The sequence below is a fragment of the Balaenoptera physalus genome, assembly GCF_965194825.1.
Source record: "Balaenoptera physalus genome assembly, chromosome: 6".
Lineage (NCBI taxonomy): Eukaryota > Metazoa > Chordata > Mammalia > Artiodactyla > Balaenopteridae > Balaenoptera > Balaenoptera physalus.
Window position 1 is genome coordinate 90,181,594 of NC_138885.1, and position 19,031 is coordinate 90,200,624.

Genomic DNA, 19,031 nt, shown 5'->3' on the forward strand with positions numbered 1-19,031 from the left:
TATCCCACTTTTGCACTAAGAAGAAGGATCAGTGTCTAACCAATGGTGTACTGGTAAGTGTTTAACAACCAACTCTCCCCAAAAAAGAGAGGGTGCTGATTTGTAGCATTTGCCAATTCATAGGCTACAAATACTGCCACCATGGCCAGTTTTGAACTACCAACATGACATCATCAAGCACTGAGTTGGGAAGAGATTCAGGGTAGCACATCATTCTATAGTGTTTCCATCATACACAGGTGTAAATAACCTCAAGAGCACAAACGATAGTAACTGGTTGGAAAATAACTATGTAGTGATAAGTTTTGAGTACTTATAATCTTCACTTTAATATAATTCATTTAATTCAAAGTTTATATAATTTAATTTTTAAAAGTTAGCTCACAACATTCCCAAATATGTAACGATCAGCAAGCTGGTTTGAGTGGGCTCCAGCATGCTCTGGAAAGGCTGCATGGTGGAGGAATGGAACGATCATTGCAGTAAGAAAAAGGGCCCTGGATTTTGGTTAAGAGACTGTGGGCAACCTGCTGAACTTTTCTGGCTTTAGTGGTTAGAGTAGGTAATCTCTTAAGACACATCCTACTCAAGTTGTAGGGCTCTGATTTATTGTTATTTCCGTTGCCACCTCAAAGAACTCTATTCTGTTGCCCTTTGCATTTGACACTCAGATTCCTTTCTACCCAAACACAAGTGAAATAAATGAATAATTTTTCAATAATAGCTAACACTTGAGCATATACCACATGCCAGGAATATATTAATTTATTAAATTTCCACATGCCAGGAATATGTTAACTTATTAAATTCCCATCAACTCCATGAGATTGATACTGTGACTATAACCATTTCAAAGATGGGTAGAATGAATGCACTGAGAGGCTAAATAAATTACAGAAGATCTCATACCTGGCCCCCTTGCATTTAATCATTCCACGCTAAGTAAGTGAACCACAGCATTTCTATTATGGAGGGGGCATTTTGAGGACTCTTTGGAATTATGATTTCTAAAGGAAAACCTGATAAAATGAGAAGTGTGTCTCTGGAAGCAAACATGTGAAAGGAATGTCCTATTTTTCCAGGGTAAATTTTTTTCAGGGTAAATTTCTTTTAATAGGGCTTAAATTTTGAAAAGTTTATTACAATGACGCATGGCCCCTTCCTTCCTTTTTTACTCTCTATAACAGTTCCTGACAAAGGAACAGTTCTTCATTAAGTTTTTAAAATATTCCCTTACTATATAATGAGAAAGATGGCAGCATTCAGTAACATAAACTTCCATAAACAAATTAGATATTCCCTCACCCCCCAATAAAAATCTTATAAGAAACCACCAATTACTATGAGAATTATCTTCATTTTAACCATCTGGTTCTTCTGAATAGAGAGAGTGTGTGCACATGAGCCTGAGATCAAGATAGAGGACTGTTAGCTTGATATATTGCAACACGTGAAAATAATTGTTTTTAGTGTGGTTAATACTCATATCACACACAATACAACTTTAGGGCAAAATCCTTGTCTGTGTTCCATATAAATAATTTGACTCCCACATTCAACAAAATTGACTAGACATTCTAAGACTGACTTAATTTTGCATAAAATTTTCCTAACTAACTCAGTGATGAAAACTCATAGACAAGAAGAAAAGGTCGTCCTTTTCCAAAATGTTCACGAACATGTGATCTGAGTTTTAAAGAAAGATAATGTGTACTCAGTGTGCTGGTTATTCTCTATTCGGCTCTCAAATCTACCCCACACCCTCCATTCTCTGCTGCATGTCCTGGAGGCTGATCTCTGTTGCTTCACCACCCAGGACCATTTGCCCTCTGGATTCAGGTTGTTCTGGAAATGGAAGGAACTGACAGGAGATTGGAACGTGGAGAGAAGGGATGGTTTATGCCCTTACCTTGCTGTGGTGCTGAAGGACTTCAATATTCTGAGACCAGAGATTCTGTCGCGCAGCCCCTCTTACCTTTCCACATCCTGGCTCCTTCAGACCGACCTGTGGTAACAGCTTCCGCTGTTGTTACTCCCTGGGTTGCCCAACATCCCTTCCTGGTTCCTTTAACAATAGCCACACCTTTATAGACAGGCCCTTCATTAACCTCATTTTGGTTAAATACTTTGCATCTGCTATCTGTTCCCTGCCCAGGCATTCATAGAAACACCGCACTTCAAAGAAATTAAATATGGATATCAAAGATGTTTTAAATGATGGGGTTGATTATTTGTTATATATGATAACTTGTCATATCTATCTATCTATCTATCATCTATCTATCTATCATCTGTCTACATATCCACTCCCTTAATATTCCTTTAAACAGAGAGTAAGTCCTAAATTATTTGATTCAGGTAAAACTGACTTAAAGCAACTTTTCAGGAGACACACCTGTTTGCATAAATTGAGGGATCCTGGAAATTGTAGTTTGATGCTGAAGAAATGTTTAAAGATGCACCTTGGTCTCTAGCCATGGTTTTAGCTGCTAAATAGTGAAAGCCGACAGAGCCCAGAAGAAAATAAGTCCCATTCTATTCCAAGTTGTAGGGCTTTGATTTCAGTTTCTTTTTTTTTAATCACCTCAAAGAACTTGACTTTGCTGCCTTTTGCACTTTATAGCTATAGATTCCTTTCCAGTCAAACACAAACAAATGAATCAATAATAATTTTCAATAACAATAATAATAGCTAACATTTATTGAGCCCATACAAATGATGTATGGGGCGTATGTATATTAAAAATTGTCTGTTGTTTATCTGAAATTCAAATTAACTAGGTGCCCTGCTTCTTTAAATTTGGAGGCTTTGTTTTGTTTTGTTTTTGCTCAGTCTGGCAACTCTACACATGTGTGAGGGGCTATTAGTCAACAAAGATGTAGAACGTTTCCATCATTGCAGGAAATTCTATTGGAGAGCTTTGTTCTAGATTGTTATGAGCTCAGTTTACATTATGTGTTTATTAGTAATAAAAACCAACGGTAATGCTACTCATCACACTCTTGCTGTCTAAAGGGCAACACACGTGGATAAAAACAGGCATTTGTGTAGTTGATAGTCTGAGCAATTACATTTATTTTATTGGTTTTTAAGGGGACATAGAGACTGAGCTTTCTGACACCAGCTTTCAAGTTAACATATTAGGGAGCTGGATAGTCATTTTTCCCAACAACATACCTTTTGAGGTGGTCTTCCTTTCAATATCACACAAGGCATTCTTTTAAAAAAACTGTTATTGCAAAATGCAATCTCCATAGAGAAATGTTTAATACATATTTGTACAGTTTCAAAAATAATCATAAGTCGACATTCTTTTGTCATGTGTGTTAGAAGCTGGTTACTTTCAAGGGATCATTTTGGTCTCTTCTCTTATAATTTTCTAAATTTAGCCAGAAATATTTTTTTATGTTGTACACTCCTCTTCAATCAGCACCTGGTAAATCTGTAGTTATAATCCTCAATAAATTACTTAGAAAATAAAGGAATAGATTGTATTAAAGGAAGGTATTAAGAAAATCGACCTCTGTTTCTCTAATAAAAGTGGGAGAGACAGGATCCTTACAGCCCAATCAATGCCATTAATTGGTTATTGGAGCAAACGAATGATTCTCTTTACCTGTTCTCCTCTAGGTTTAAGAGGCACTGATCTGGTCAATTAACCTTTGGCATCATGGATTCGAAGCAATTTGGAAGAAGGCTATTTTTCATTTCCCTGGGCTATCCTTTTGTCCCATGCACTTGAAGAGAAAACTCTATCCAAGACATTCCAACAAATCCAGAAGGAAAAAAATCCCGATTCCCCTGATGCTTGCGAAGTGAGAATCACAAGCAGGCCGTGGGCCTTTATTTCTGGAGGGAGACAGCTGGAGCGCCTCTCTGAGGGGCTAAGAGCATCTTGCTCTTTATTCGGCTTCTCTGATCAGGCCTTGCGTTGGGCATCAGTTTACCCACTGGTAAATGGAGTTGAATAATATATACTTACCACTCCATAGTAAATGAATATTGAAGATCTTTGGCTAAAGAGGGCTATGAATATGCAAAAGCACTATGAATACAAATCAAGAATTCATGACTTAGTAAAAGCTCAATATGTTGATAAATCTTGAATTTTTGCAAATGCTGAGATGTTTCGCTTTTATTCAGAATATATAATAGTCAGGGATTGAGGTTTAGCCAGAGAGGTTTTATGCAAAGGACACATATGTAACTACATACAGTAAGAAGCTGTACATCTGGCATGTTGCGGGAAACTGGAGGCACCAATCAGTCAAAAGTTCTGACTAACAATTTTTCACTGCTTTTGGTAGCTCTCTTGTTTCTTGTCTTGGCCTGTCTGCTAAAGCCTAGATGGGAAAAAAGAAAAAAGAAAAAAAGAAGGTTGGCGATTTCACTCAGGCAAAGCTCTGTCGTTCGTCCAAAGTCCACTGAAGCAGAGATGTAGCTCCGCCCCACAGAGTGCAAAGCCCAAGACAGCCTAGGAGAGCTCCCTGTTCACAGATCATGAGATCTTTCCATGAGGCATTCTGACCTCGGAGGAGCAAATGCTGGAATGCAATACATATCCACAAATGGACTGTGCACGAGTACAGGCAGAGGCACTCCTGGCCCGTTCTGTACCTTGGTGTTAATTAGAGAGACGGGCCCCTTTCTCTGTCAGAAGCACACCCCACACCAGAGCACAGGATTTGGTGAGCCTCCACTTGACCCTTTTCCTGCACACCTGTGCTATGAAGAACGGCACATTCATATGAGGTGGCCCCGAGTATGAACTTGGGGGAGCTCTTTGGTTTCTTTAGAAGAATGGATTTGCCTGTATGAAGAAATTTTGTTAGGTTAAATTTTTAATGACTTGCTACTAAAACCCCTGTACTCTCCAAACTCAGCTTTCTGGGTAATTCGAGGTGTCACCTCCTTCCCATTTAGAAGTCAGGGTAATTCAGCAGCTATGAGTACACATTCGAGTTAACGCTGAGCTTCCTAGTGGCTAGGGCAAAAAAAGGCAACTCAAGAAGTTCAGTTGCTCTCATTAACAGAAAAAGTAAATAACATATCCATTCTACTGGAGAGACAAAGATCTTTTTTACTTTCAACTGGAAAAGAAATTTCTCAAGTGGAATTTCACTTGGGAGCCACTGAGAGACATTACAGGCAAGAGTGGCATCAAAAATGTAACAGCAAGTGCAATAGCAAGGTCCATATAAGTAGGTTCTTGTAACAAACCTTGATACCAGCAAAGCGCAGTTGAGTCAGTTCTGAGAAGGCTGAGCTAATTTTGGCTTCACTGTGGATCTTTTGGTGCCTGATTCAATCAAAAGATAAGAGTTTCTGGGGAAGTAAATATCCAGCCTAATACTCAGAACGGTGGTTCTCAAATGTCCATCTGCAGTTAACTTCTGGGCGGTGACAAAGTTTTCACTCCTCCCCAGAAAAAGGAGAAAAAGAAGAGCAAGACACACACATTTCATTGCAAATTGGCTAACTTTCCTCACTTGTTTAGGACCTATTTCATTGTAAGAGTATGTGCCCCAAATTTGGGAGAGATTAAAGGTCCTTTCTCTGATGTAATGATGGTAGAGCAGATGGTAGTTTTATAATTTTTATTGTTTGTTGAATGTCTTTATTTGCCAATATGAATTTTTGACAACACTGTTGGCCACCGAGTCTGAGGGGGTGGCTATTACTGCTCCCTAAAATCCCAGTGTTTGGCAGTGATAACCATGGACTATCTTCCCAACATAGGATTTCCCAAAATAGCAAATATTTGAGAGCCATACTTGCTGACAAGGGCTGGGCATAAGTGCATCTTTCTACGCTGATGCTGGAGATTACAAAGTCTCCCCACTATTCCCAGGGCTGGACCTCCTCACTGCCACCAGACCTGGGCCTCAAGAAGGAAGCAATGTTGGATATGTGCAAACATCTTGACACACAATTTGTTGAAACCCCATTGTTCCACGATTTTTTGTTGTTGTTCCACACCTTGCAGCTTGTGGGACCTTAGTTCCCTGACCAGGGGTTGAACCCGGACCCGGCAGTGAAAGCACCGAGTCCTAACCACTGGACTGCCAGGGAATTCCCTTCATGATTTGAGTCTGGAGGCTTTCAAAGCTGTGTCATCTCTGACTTGTCTTTGATATAGAAAAAATTCTCCTATGTTTTGACCATCCTTCTGCTATTAAGCACCCCAACTTGATGCTTGCCCACCATGGAATTAGTTATAAAACATGTTCCCAGATAATCTGATGAGTTGGCCTGCCATCAGGAAATATTTAGTAGATCGAATTGAATACAGAAGAAAGAAGAAAAATGGTTCATGGAGATAATTTTACCTTTGACCAAGTGCACACTGAGTCACACTTATAGGAGTGAGATAGCAGGACTATGATGTGAGGCCACTCCTAGTTTCTGCTAATAGAGCAGTCATCAGCACCTTGGAGGACACTGACCTTCCCATCCACAGTGGATCTAAGTTGTTCCATCTTGGGTTTTAGTATTTTGGGGTTTACATGTTACCTACCCACTGAAATATTTTTCTTGAAGACAAATACCATGACTTCTACAAACATTCCCACATTAAAAAAAAAATTGAACACTGTGTACCAGGCTCCATCCTTGGTAATGGGGATATAAAGATGTTAAGGGAAAACTTTCATGTATAGGCAGGCACTGTGCTTTAGAAGCTTTAACCATGCTTCTCAAACACAAAAATACTGCAAGGTAGGTATTATTTTCCTCTTTTTACAGATGTGGAAACTGAGATCCAGGTTAAACAATAGCCCAAAGTCACAAAGAGCTAAGAAGTGGAGTAGTCAGGATTCATACCAGATCTTTCTGATTTCAGACCAAACACCATGTTGTCTGAATAAGACACAGTATCTTTCCTCAAAGAGCTCACAGTCTAATAATCTCATTGCTGTTGGCATTTGGCATGCTTTGGGGCCCTGAGTACCTCTGACTATTTCTCCTATGTTTAGAGAATTTCCCACCTATGAATCTGTACTTCCCCAAGACAGAAGACAGAAATTCACTTCCCCAACCTTCCTTTCATATGACTTAGACTATTTCATTCAGTCGCATCTGCACGAGACATTGACTGGGAAGGGAGTGGAATGAAGAAAAATGTGCCACGTGGATTCCATTCTGTAAAGGGCAGTAGCAGAGCCCCTTCCTTCAGAGGCAGCAAGGGTAGAGGTTCTACAGGTGGCATCCATGCCCCGGATCAGGGAGCCAAGTTCTGATGCCTGCACCTCATGGGACGGCAGTGTCGTCTCCACTGGAGTAGTCTTAGACCTTGACCATCACCTCTGAACTTGATTTTCTGACCCTCCCAGAAATTCTCTGAGCACTCTCGTGTCTTTTAGTAAATTCCTTTTTTCTGCTTAACTAGCTAGAGTTAGTTCTGTTGTTGTCAACTAAAGATCCTAACTTTGTTTCTCCCACAGTGATTTCAATCCAATAGTCGTTTCATAAATTTGGCTTGTTGGTCGATGAATAAGAAAATGATTGAACCGAATAAATTAATAGGAAATAAGCTCTCCAGGTCCTTCGCCATCCTGATCACCCTGTGTCTTCTGGATATACCTCAGTTTACTGATACATTTCCAAAATGTCATCAGAATTGAAAATAATGCCGTAATGTGGCCTGACAGGCTTGAAGAGGGTAGGGTGATCACTTCCCTTGACCTAAGCGGTGTATCTCTATTCTTGCAGTCTGAATGACGTAAGCTCTCTTTGTGGCTACATCACATGGTTAATAAAAGAAACCTAAGAACTTAAGGGATTTAGTGGTCCTAAATCCAATGTGAGTTCAAATACGTGAGGTGGTTACTGGAAGAGCCCGTGCAGTCTTAGGCGGCATCCATAAGAGCTCAGGGACAGCAGAGCTGACCCCAGGTGGACTGGGCTGAGTCCCACAGTCATAAGCTCCTAGTCATGGATGGACGAAGACTGCCTGGCCTCCAGCCGAAGACGCCGCCAACCTGAAAAGGGATTTCTGCTTCGAATAGAGGATGCGCTAGACAACAGAATCCGTGCTTCAGTGATTCTATCTTCCAAGACAGCATAGAATCACAGGCTGTAAATTACCCACATGTGGGCTTACAAATGTCCGTCTTGGAAGTTCCTGAGGCCTCAGGTACCTTGGTTATGCACTAAAGAAATATTCAGATGAAGTTCATCTCTAGAAAGTAATTGAAATCCTTAATCCAGGCTGAAGTTGGGAAAATTGAAAAATCCAACTAGGTGAAAACTGTTAGGAAATGTAGTCCACTTAAATGTTGATTGGTCTAAAAAGAAACAGGCTTTGTGCCCTCCTGGTGTTTTCACTGGGGTTAAGGAACCGACAAGTAGGCAAAAACATGAAAAATAAGTAAATTATACATTATGTTAGAAGCTATGAAAAAAAATAAGGTAGGGCTTCCCTGGTGGCGCAGTGGTTGAGAATCTGCCTGCCAATGGAGGGGACATGGGTTCGAGCCCTGGTCTGGGAAGATCCCACATGCCGCGGAGCGACTAGGCCCGTGAGCCACAATTGCTGAGCCTGCGCGTCGGGAGCCTGTGCTCCGCAACAGGAGAGGCCGCGATAGTGAGAGGCCCGCGCACCGCGATGAAGAGTGGCCCACACTTGCCACAGCTAGAGAAAGCCCTCGCACAGAAACGAAGACCCAACACAGCCATAAATAAATAAATAAATAAACAAAATTTAAAAATAAATAAATAAGGTAGGGTAGGATAAAAGGGATCCAGAAGGTGGGCGTGGGGTCTGTTGCAATTTTTTTTTTAATAAATTAATTTATTTATTTGTTTATTTTCTGCTGTGTTGGGTCTTCGTTGCTGTGTGCAGGCTTTCTCTAGTTGCGGCGAGCGGGGGCTACTCTTCCTTGCAGTGCGTGGGCTTCTCATTGTCATGGCTTCTCTTGCTGTGGAGCACGGGCTCTAGGTGCGCGGGCTTCAGTAGTTGTGGCATGCAGTCTCAGTAGTTGTGGCTCACAGGCTCAAGAGTGCAGGCTCAGGGGTTGTGGCACATGGGTTTAGTTGCTCCGCGGCATGTGGGATCTTCCCGGATCAGGGCTCGAACCAGGGTCTCCTTCATTGGCAGGCGGATGCTTAACCACTGCGTCCCCAGGGAAGCCCTATTGCAATTTTAAATAAGGTGGTCAGAGTAGTTGTCATTGAGGAGGTGACGTCTGAGCAAACTGAGGGGGACTGAGGAGTGAGTGTGCAGCTGTCTGGGGGAAAAGCTCTCCTGGCAGAGTGAAGAGGGAGAAGAGTAAAGGCCCTAAGGCCAGAGTGAGCCCTGTATTCCAGGGACAGCCAGGAGGCCGATGTGGCTGGAGCCCAGGAAGCAGGAGGAAAGCGGAAGGGAAGGAGGTTAGAGAGGGTCAGATCAGGTGAGAGAGGATGGTGTCTCTGACCGAGCTGGTAGCGGTAGTGAAGGTGAGAGACCGTCAGACCGTGAATGTGTTTTGAAGGTAGAGCCACAAGAACTTTGCTGACAGAAAAATAATAAAGGATAAAGACAAGGTTTTAGGTCCAAGTGACTGGAAGTTTGGAGTTGTCATCAGCTGGGTGGACCAAATTTGGGGAGGAAGATAAGGTCACCTGGGGACATGTTCAGTGGAAGTGTGAGCAGGCAGTACAACTGGACAGTTTGGAGACCCGGAAAAGGTCTAGGCTGCAGGTAGAAAGTGGAGGTCGTCGGCACATGGGGACACTTAGTGTCCCGATAGCGGATGAGGAAGGAGTGTAGATCTGGGAAGAGGAGGCTCAAAGAAGGCACCTGCAGCACCTGAGCATTCATGGAGGGAAAAGAAGGAATCCGCAGAACACAGCAGAACCGAGCAGGAGTGAAGCAGGAGAAAAACAAGAGAGTGGGTGCCATTCGTGTTTAAAGATCTAATTTTGAAGACTTCGGAAGGCTACTAAACCGTCTCTTTCATTTTCTTACTCATTTAGAAAGAAAACCATATTATAGCTCTTGACAGGAAGAAGGAAAGAGAGGAAGAGAGGGAGGGACAGAAAGAGATTGTAATAAGAGACAGTGGAAGAAAGAGAGGGACAAAGGAGGGACAAAAGCAGGACGTAAACAGCGCACACAGTAGCCCTTCAGGCACAAATGCTTTAAATAATGTAAAACAACTTGTAAAAACATTAGACTTAATCCTACTCTAAAACTCATCTGAAGTATTTTAAGTCATTTATAGTATCTTACTATATCCTGCTTCTCTTTCTCTCTTGGAAGGAAGGAAGAAAGAAAGGAAGGATTTGTTCTAGATGCTTCTACCTAGTTATTTTCTTTAATCATAACAACAGTTCTGAGATCTATGAATTATCAGCCCCATTTTATGGATGAAGAAACTGAGGATCTGAAAAATAACAAGCTGCAAAACTGGTAAGAAATAGAACCTAGGATAGCTCACTGCCTTCTCACAATCAACTTGAGAGAGAGTAAATCTAGAAAGAATTTTCTCCTTACCTTTTCCTTAAGGTGGAAGAGGGCTCCTAGGACTGCACAGTCCAAAGTTGCTACAGAGACTACCAGGACTCCCTTAGTCTGTGCTGTTTTGCGTTAAAACGGGATTATGGTTGTTAATGGATAGTGAATAAATTATAGTTCTCTCTTTAATTAATCATTGCTCTGCACTATTCATTACAGTGCTAATGGAATATTTTTGTAGTTATTTCTCCATATGTGAAGGTAACACTTTAAACCTCTTAAAAGGTCTCCTAAGAAGCTACTTCTAGATTTTTTTCTGGGACAGTTTTACAAGCAGAACATGGTGTTTTTTTAAATAAGTTTTTCCTTTAGAACAAAACTCCATCAGAAATGTCATACTCAGACAAGATGATGAAAAAGTGTGTGAAGAGAAGTCAAAAGGTCATTTCATACAAAATATGTTGGCCAATAAATTGATGTTCAGTTCATACAGCCTTTCTAGGACACACTAGGACATAAAGAGAGGTGGTGTGATACTGGGGGTGGAAATGTAAGCTTTGGAGACATGCAGGCTTGGCTTTAGGTCCTAGCTCTACCGTCTCCCTGCAATATTGAGCTGGCAGAGTTCTAAATCACCTGGCTCTCGCTGCACTTTTCATTCTTCATTTCTGTCTCCAACTCAATGTGCCAGTCCTAGACATGCTCATCCAGAGGAAACATTGTCACACCTATTTCCCCAGGGCTCATGCCACCTCCACCAGCCCACCCCTGTTCTCTGCATGGATAAATGCAAAGAAAAACTTCACACTTTCCCACTGGGCAAATACAGCAACCACAATATGCCACAAGAACTGGGACAGTCCTGTGATGGTGGAATACTCTGAATGTTATGTGAGCACAGGAGGATTTGTAACCACACTGGCAGGGCAGATCAGAAAGGCTTCCTGGAAGAAGTGGTGCTTGGACTGATTCCTAAAGTTAGCAAGGAAAAGAACTCAGGGTGGGAAGGAGGAAGAGGTACAAGGTACCAGAAGTGGCAGCAGGATAAATGTGCCTTTTCACTATCTTCTTCTTATCTATTATCTTCAACATCCTTCTGGATACCTTCTCTGGCAGAGGCTGTGAGTTGCCTACCAAAATATCCACTCTACCCTTCTCTCTGGAATTCATGGAACAGCTAGAAACATTTACCAGTCTCCCTTGCATTTAGGTGGGGGACTTGAAGAAGTCCCATAAAAGAAAGGGAGTATGCCATTCTTCACTCTTCTTCCACCCTGGTGTCTGAAAGGTGGATGTGATGGCGAGGCTCTAGCAATCATCCTGGACTAAGAGGAAGAAGGAACACAGGAACATAGGGAAAAATGGAGCTGGGAGCTGGAAGGAGTTTGAGTCCCTGACAACTTCGTGAAGCCAGAATACCTCAGCAATTTCTTTTATGTAAGAAATAGGTAAACTCTTCTCTTATGATTACTTTGTATTTTTTAAAATTATATGCAGCCAATCCTAAGTAATGCACCTTTCAAGACCATTCTAGTTCACAGATAATGATAATTTCTTTCTCTACATTATAGCACATGTTTGTACCACTCACTAAACAAATAAACATCTGGAGACAACCGTTGAATGACAATATCACTTTTCCTGGATTTATATCATACATGTCCAGTAAGTTATAAGCTCCTTGAGGGGAGAGCATTAAATCAGTTTTCCTTGTCACCTCAGTTCTTAGCAAATTATCTGCTATAGAGTACATGTTTAATAAGTGTTTACTGTCTAATTATGCCATGATTGCTCTTTAGAAAAAATGTGGGGACTTTTAAATCTTTGTTTAAAACTTTGCAGAAAGCGAAATAACAGAGTAAAGGAAAGTATCTCTTCTAAGGAAAAAAAAAAAAAGAAAAGACAAAAACTCAACCTGTAAAGTGATGGCTCTGAGATGACATGACTTAACATATAGTCAAGAAATCTCTGACTTTGTTTTCTTGGAAATAAAAGTTGTTAGCACAGAGACCACCTTCTAGGCCAAAGCCAATCCATCCGTGGGCAGAGCCACCCGGTTTTGAGTTTGTCACCTCCAGTGAATTATGACCCCCCAGAACACAACCTCAGGCAGGTGGAAAGCATTTGTGTTAAAAGGCAGACTATCTCACACATGCTTTACTTCTATGTCTTTATCCCAAATGCAGAATTCATGTACATTTGCATAAGCAACTTGTTTCACCCTCTACTGAATCTCTAATTTTTCTTTAAAAACCTTTAGCACTGTGCTGTGGGGCTGTCTGCCTTTCTGCAAACACCCAGTTTCCACAAACTGTCCTTAAAACTTATCTACACAGTCCACGGGCTGTCATCTATCATGTGAAAAAAGGCAAGTGAAACTGAGGAAGAAAGGAAAGAAAAATTACATCTGTATGCCAACCAAATGAACAAAAAAGAAAAAAGAAAGAAAACCCGGGAAGAACAATTTACCATATCAAAAGAAAAAAAACACTTTTTAATTGACATTCTCTTTGTCAGTTCTGAAGCTAAGCACTTGCTCCTTCCTTATTAACTTTAGTCTTTAGAGCAATTTTTTCCGTTGTGAGCACTTTCTAAAAAATCATTTTCACACATTTCTCAGATACATCAATCCTTCCGGCATTCCTCTATGCTCACATTATGGTACCCAGCTCTAAATATAAAAGACTTTTATTATGTCCATTAACCATGGACATATGTGCTCCAAAAGTTTCCTGACACGCAGTCATTTGTGGGTTTTTAATTATAAACAGAAAATATTCACTAGAAAAATAAAGAAGCCCATAAATATATCTTTATAAATTGAGTTTTGTTTGTATACAACAAAACATCTGGGCAAATGACTCCCCCAGTTGCCAGCTCCAGGATGTGAGCATGCATACGTTTATAAACACACAGAGGTGCACATACATTCACATGTGCAATTAAATTCTTGCACTGGACCGGACGCAAACATCTGTAACTGCAGGTACAGCTGTCTTGTAAATAAAGCAATGGATTTTCCTTACACTCACCAGGTCTCCTTCCACACAAAAAATCAAGTGGGAAAGAGGGCAATGCCCAGTAAAATACTTGACAAAGTCATATTTTTTGAATGCATTTTATTTTAACAACCAAAAAATTCTAACAGCCTAACAATGCACATAAGTTAAAAATTAATTATCACTTAGTGATAACAAAGATAGTTGATTTACATGGAAAAAAGAACATTTACAATATGTTAATCCTTATTCACATTGTTGATATCGCAATAAAACACAATTTGTTTTTTCATTTCACAAAAAAAAAAAAAAAGGCGGGAAATTGTGCTTTGTCAAGAGGCACTACAAGAGAAAGTTTCTTCTTCCAAATAGATATTATATGACAGATATTGAATAAATAGACATATATGCATTGTAATTCGCAAAGATCTGGCAAGACCACAGGCTAAAATGCCCACAGATTCACTTAGAACCACTGCACACTTGGCAGTGAAATTAAAAAATAAAAGGCAAGACTTAGCATTGAAAAATACCTAATAAATTTTTGGTTGAAGTGTAAAAGATACCAAATGCGGATGCCATCGATAGATGAACCACCTTGTAAGAGCTTGGCAAAATCAGTTTCCATTACGTGTACAGAGTGACCTTCAGCAACAGTGTAAGAAGACAATTTGGAAAAGTAACTCGGGTATTAGGAAGCAGCAACCATGGACGTTCTGATTAAAGCTGCAGCGTACTACAGAAAATCGGAAGGACGGGCCCAGGGCTTGACTGCAAACAACCATCCTTTTGCAAAGGTATACGACGCTCATGTCAAGATAATTTTTTAAACATCATTATTTGAAAAAGTACAGGAAAATGTCCCTTTAAAAACTCCAGAGGTTACTGAGCAGCTAGAATTAGCTTGTATTGCAACATGTCTTCTCCCTGTATATTGTTAAGTTCTGAGTTAATATCTACACATAGAGGTTTGTTTTTTTTTAACTCCGACCTTTTATACCTTTCAAATATATAAATAGTATTAACAGTTATATTACAATGTTTGTGTAGTAAACAGAAAATAACTTTCAAAGTGATATTGCATGAGGTCTTTGAAAAGGTTGCATGAGAGCACGACTCTAAAAAAAATCCAACCGTGTGGGACTGTTTGATGGCCACCTTGAAGCATGAGATTAGTTTCACTTGGCCAGTCCTGAAGGTGAGGTCTCCTCTTGCAATGACTAGAAGTAGAAGTGGGAAGTAATGGTTTCTGATGGGAAGCTAGAGGCGGTGGGAGGACTATAGTAGATTGCAGCTTTAATGCTCATTCCACTAAACAGCCAGTCGGCATTAGTTCTGTTTTATGTAAGGTAACTGCTACGTAGGTAACTGGGAAAATGTTTCCATTTACGACGAGTACGTGATTCCACTGAAATTGCTTTGCTTACTCTATTGCCTGGAGCTGCACAATGATTCAAAAACGGGTTCTTGTTAGGGCTGCCCCCATAGTAGGGAAGGGATGAGGCGCGTGAGAGCAAGGACTGAAAACGTCTGGTTAGGTGGACGGAATACGTACAAAGAGGAAGCCCAAAGTGAAACAGAAATGAGAAACGTCTTTCGGGAGATGAAGGGATGGAGATTTATTTGAGAGGGAGCCCCTTTAACTGGGCAGCAACTTCTTTTCTAACTTAATATTACATTGAACTATTTTCTATTTAAAAAAAAAAAAGAAAAAGAAAACAGCAACAATAAACAAGTTTTAAATGAGCAGGCTTATTAATTTTAAGATCTGAAGCCACAAGCAGGTAAATTAATTTCACAATAAAATGTGGCTCATACTGTGAATTCCATTTGTCTGACATCAGTATGTCATTTTATCGAGACTGCACTAATGGACAAGTTATCTCTGTACTGAATTTCAGCTTTACTCATTTGGAATTCCACAGAAATGCATCTGTTCACTACAGTAACGACAAGTTGAATAACGGAACGCGAGTCATTTTAAGTGTGCATTGTGTCTTTAAGATTAATTTGACTGGTATCATTTTAAGGTGCCCTGATTTTTTTTTCACTTTACTTTCTTCTTCTTTCTTTCTTCCTTTCTTTTTTTTTTTTTTTTTTTTTTTGGCAGTGTTGATTTGTTTTGTTAAATACATACCTCAAAAATTACCCATCAAGCTGCCAGATAGGAAGCCATAGAATTAAAAAAAAAAAAAAATCAGGGACAAACACAGAAAATAAATAGGAATTCAAAAATAGTCACCCCACCCTGAGAGCAGGCCGCAGTTTATCAAAAAGCCAAAGCGACTCACTGTGAAGTGGTTTTTTTAATACATAAACAAGTCTCTTCTTTAAGAACTCATTTCACAGTCTATTCTTTCGGATTGTAAAGTTCTCTGTCCCATGCAATTTAATATATATATGTAAATATATAGATATATACATATACATATACACACACACTTGTAGCTTCCTTCATTTATTTCATAGGTCTTTCCATCCTGGAACTTGCCTGGTGTCTCTTCCATGAGTGCAAGGATAATGAAGGCAGAGTCTCCTGTGATTATAATGACTATGATCCAGTCCATTGTAAAGCGTTAACACTTTAGTGTCTTTGCCAAGGCGATGTCTGATTCAGAAATACTGAACTTACTCAGTCTACAGGTGTATCCTGTGCAACAGAGAGATGTCAAAAAAAGGTAAGGAAAACAAAACAGACCAAAAAAAGACAAAAATAAAATAAAGCAAAAAAAAAAAAAATGTTTTTAAAGAAACTAAAACAGAAAATCCTTGGACCGATGTATTGCTTTGCCTGGTGGCAGTTCACATTATCTCTGGTCAATTTCAGCAGGCACAGCCTTGCTTTTCTCCGCATTCTCCTCCTCAGCCTCCACTTTGTACATCTCCTCCGAGCCTTCCTCGCTGTCATTCTCCTCCGACTCTGTCAGCAGCTCCTCGTCCTTATACTCGGCCACGTCCACCACCGAGCCCAGGTGTTCCTTGAGCTTCCCGTGATGCTTCACGTGGTACCGCTGGTTCTGGAAGAACTTGATGATGGTGTGTTTGGGGAGATCCAGCTGAGCAGAAAGAGTGTGGATGGCTTCCTGGTCAGGGTACAGGCCCACATCATGGATGAAGCTTTGGAGGATCCCGAGGGCTTCCAAAGAGATCTTTGTGCGAGACCGAGGCTTTTTGGTGCAACTGTCTTCAGCCGGAGGAGGCGGGGGAGGCGCTTCTTCTCTGGGAGGGGAGCTCTCCTTGGCTGGCTGAGACTGCTGTCTATGAAGGACCTGATAATTAAAATTTAAACAAAATTAATATGTGATTCACAATCTCACCTTTCAAAAGCCATCGTCCCTCTGAAATACGTGTTGTCTAGCTAGCACTGTAGTGATGCTGTAGTCATGGTAAGTTCAGGTCTTCTGAAAACTTAAAAGAATTTCTGGAGATTCAGAATCTCATCTACAAAACAAGAGGTTAATAATAGTAATGTCTCCATTCTGAGGCACAAAGAAGTTAAGTCATTTGTTGCCAAAGGTCATTCGAATTCAAAGGATCTGTGGCTCCAGGGCCTTGCTGTTAACCAGCGTGGTGTGCCACCTCTCTGAAGCCCAATCACAAAGAAGCTGGACCCAGAGGAAAAGTGCAGGCTCTACAGATGAGATCACACGGGCTCACGTCCAGACTCTTCCCCTTAGCTGGATGTCCTTGTGCAGGACACTCAACATCTTTAAGCCTCAATTTCATCATCTATGAAAGAAAGATAAGACACTGACTTCCTAGGGATGTTGGAAGGATTAAATGACATAATGCACGTAAAGAACAGTGCTTGCCTTAAACCAGAGGCTGACAAACTTTTTCAGCAAAGGGCCAAATAGGAAATATTTCAGCCTTAGCAGGGCCATGCCGTCTCTGTTGTGATGCCTCAACTCTATAGTGTGAACATAAACAAATGAGCATGGCTACGTTCCAGTAAACTTTATTTATAAAAACAAGTGGCAGGGACTTCCCTGGTGGTCCAGTGGTAAAGAATCTGCCTTCCAATGCAGGAGACTCGGGTTCAATCCCTGGTCTGGGAACTAAGATCCGACATGCCGCAAGGCAACTAAGCCCACGCGCCACAACTAGAGAGAGAAAAATCCACACGCCACAACTAGAGAGAAGCCCACGCGCCGCAATGAAAGATCCCGTGTGCCACAACTAAGACCCAATGTGCCAAAAAAATTAATTAATTAAAAAAAAAACAAAAAACAGGTGGCAGACTGGATTTGGTCCATGGGCCAGAGTTTGTTCACCTCTGGCTTAGGGCAAACATCCGATAAATGATAGTCATTATTATATCAGCCTCATAATTACTCTTAGAGTATAACAGTGGAATAAGTCAGTATTTGAGTCAGAAAATCAATTCTCCATAAAATTAGGAACAACTTCTGTTTATTTTCTTTTAGCCCTGATCTTAATCCTTAAACAAGAATGTTTTTTAAAAATATAAAAACTTCCAAATTAATTAAAAGATATAATTTTTCATTAAATTATGCCCTTTAAATGACTAGATTATACTCATATAAATGGACCTCCCCAATATTACTGATGTCGAGGAGACAGCAGTGAGTGGTGGCTTGAAGCGAGATTTTGGTTCCCTGCCCAGGAATTGAACCTGGGTAGCCTGGGTGAAAACCAGGAATCCTAGCCACCAGAGGCTAGAGAACAAACTATTCATCCTTTGTTCTGCAATCCACTTCCTTTTTTTTGTGTTATCCTTCATGTCAAGGTTTTCTAGTTGTAATTAATTTAAATTTCTCTTTCATTTCTACCTATTCCCCACTCATTAGAAAACAAAACAAAACCAAAAAAAAAAAAAAAACCCTCTAGTATTTAAATACTAGATCCTAGTTGGAGCTACTCCTGCCTGGGGTGCCACATCAGCAGATTGAACTTTCATGTTGCTATAAATGCTCTGCTTGACCAGAAACACAGTATCCTGTCAGCAAATCCCCAAATGCAACGCCAGCTCTGGGCTCCATACTTATTTCTTTGTTCTCTGATCTTTCTAAATAAGGTCAGATATGCAACCCCAGCCAATCACGCCCTGTTTTCTGTGGCGCCACTTCTAATGCTCTATAAAACTGGCCCAAAATCCCTCCGGAAGAGTGTTCCACTGCTTGTGAGGAACTGTACCCACTACAACCCATGGACTGTTCCCCTTGAATAAAGGACATCAAACTGATTACTACATTGGTTTAGTTTTGTCATTTGCCACTCGTTAGGCAAGCTTATTCTTGATCCTCATAACTGCTTCTTCAGCGTCATCTCTGCATGAAATAGTTTCCCATTTTAATATGTATTTATGAACTTTTTCAATCTGACTAAAGAAAGAGAAAGCAATACAGAGGAATCGTCCAAACAACTCGCCCCTGTCCCCCTCAGAGGCCTATGTGAGAAGGGCTTCCTGGAGAGGGCGCATGGGACCCTGAAGAGGAACTCAGCCGCTGCTCACGCCTTGCAACATCAGCGGCAGTGCTGTAACAGTAAAAGGCTACCATGAAGGTCCCCATTAGAAAGTATTATGTCAACTCCAAAGGCAAAGACCGAATTTCCTCCACTCAGATCAGTGTCT

At 40.7% G+C, this 19,031-nt stretch overlaps 1 protein-coding gene across 3 annotated transcripts in view; it reads right to left on the reverse strand.

Annotated features, from left to right (window-relative positions):
* Positions 1–15,486: 15,486 nt before the first annotated feature.
* SATB2 (SATB homeobox 2) overlaps positions 15,487–19,031 on the reverse strand; it is a 187,136-nt gene continuing 183,591 nt past the window's right edge. For all 3 annotated transcript variants that reach the window (XM_082467077.1, XM_082467076.1, XM_082467078.1), the window contains exon 11: positions 15,487–16,704. In XM_082467077.1, coding sequence (XP_082323203.1) covers positions 16,243–16,704 — 462 coding nt within the window. In that variant the 3' untranslated portion in view covers positions 15,487–16,242. The remainder of the gene's footprint in view (positions 16,705–19,031) is intronic.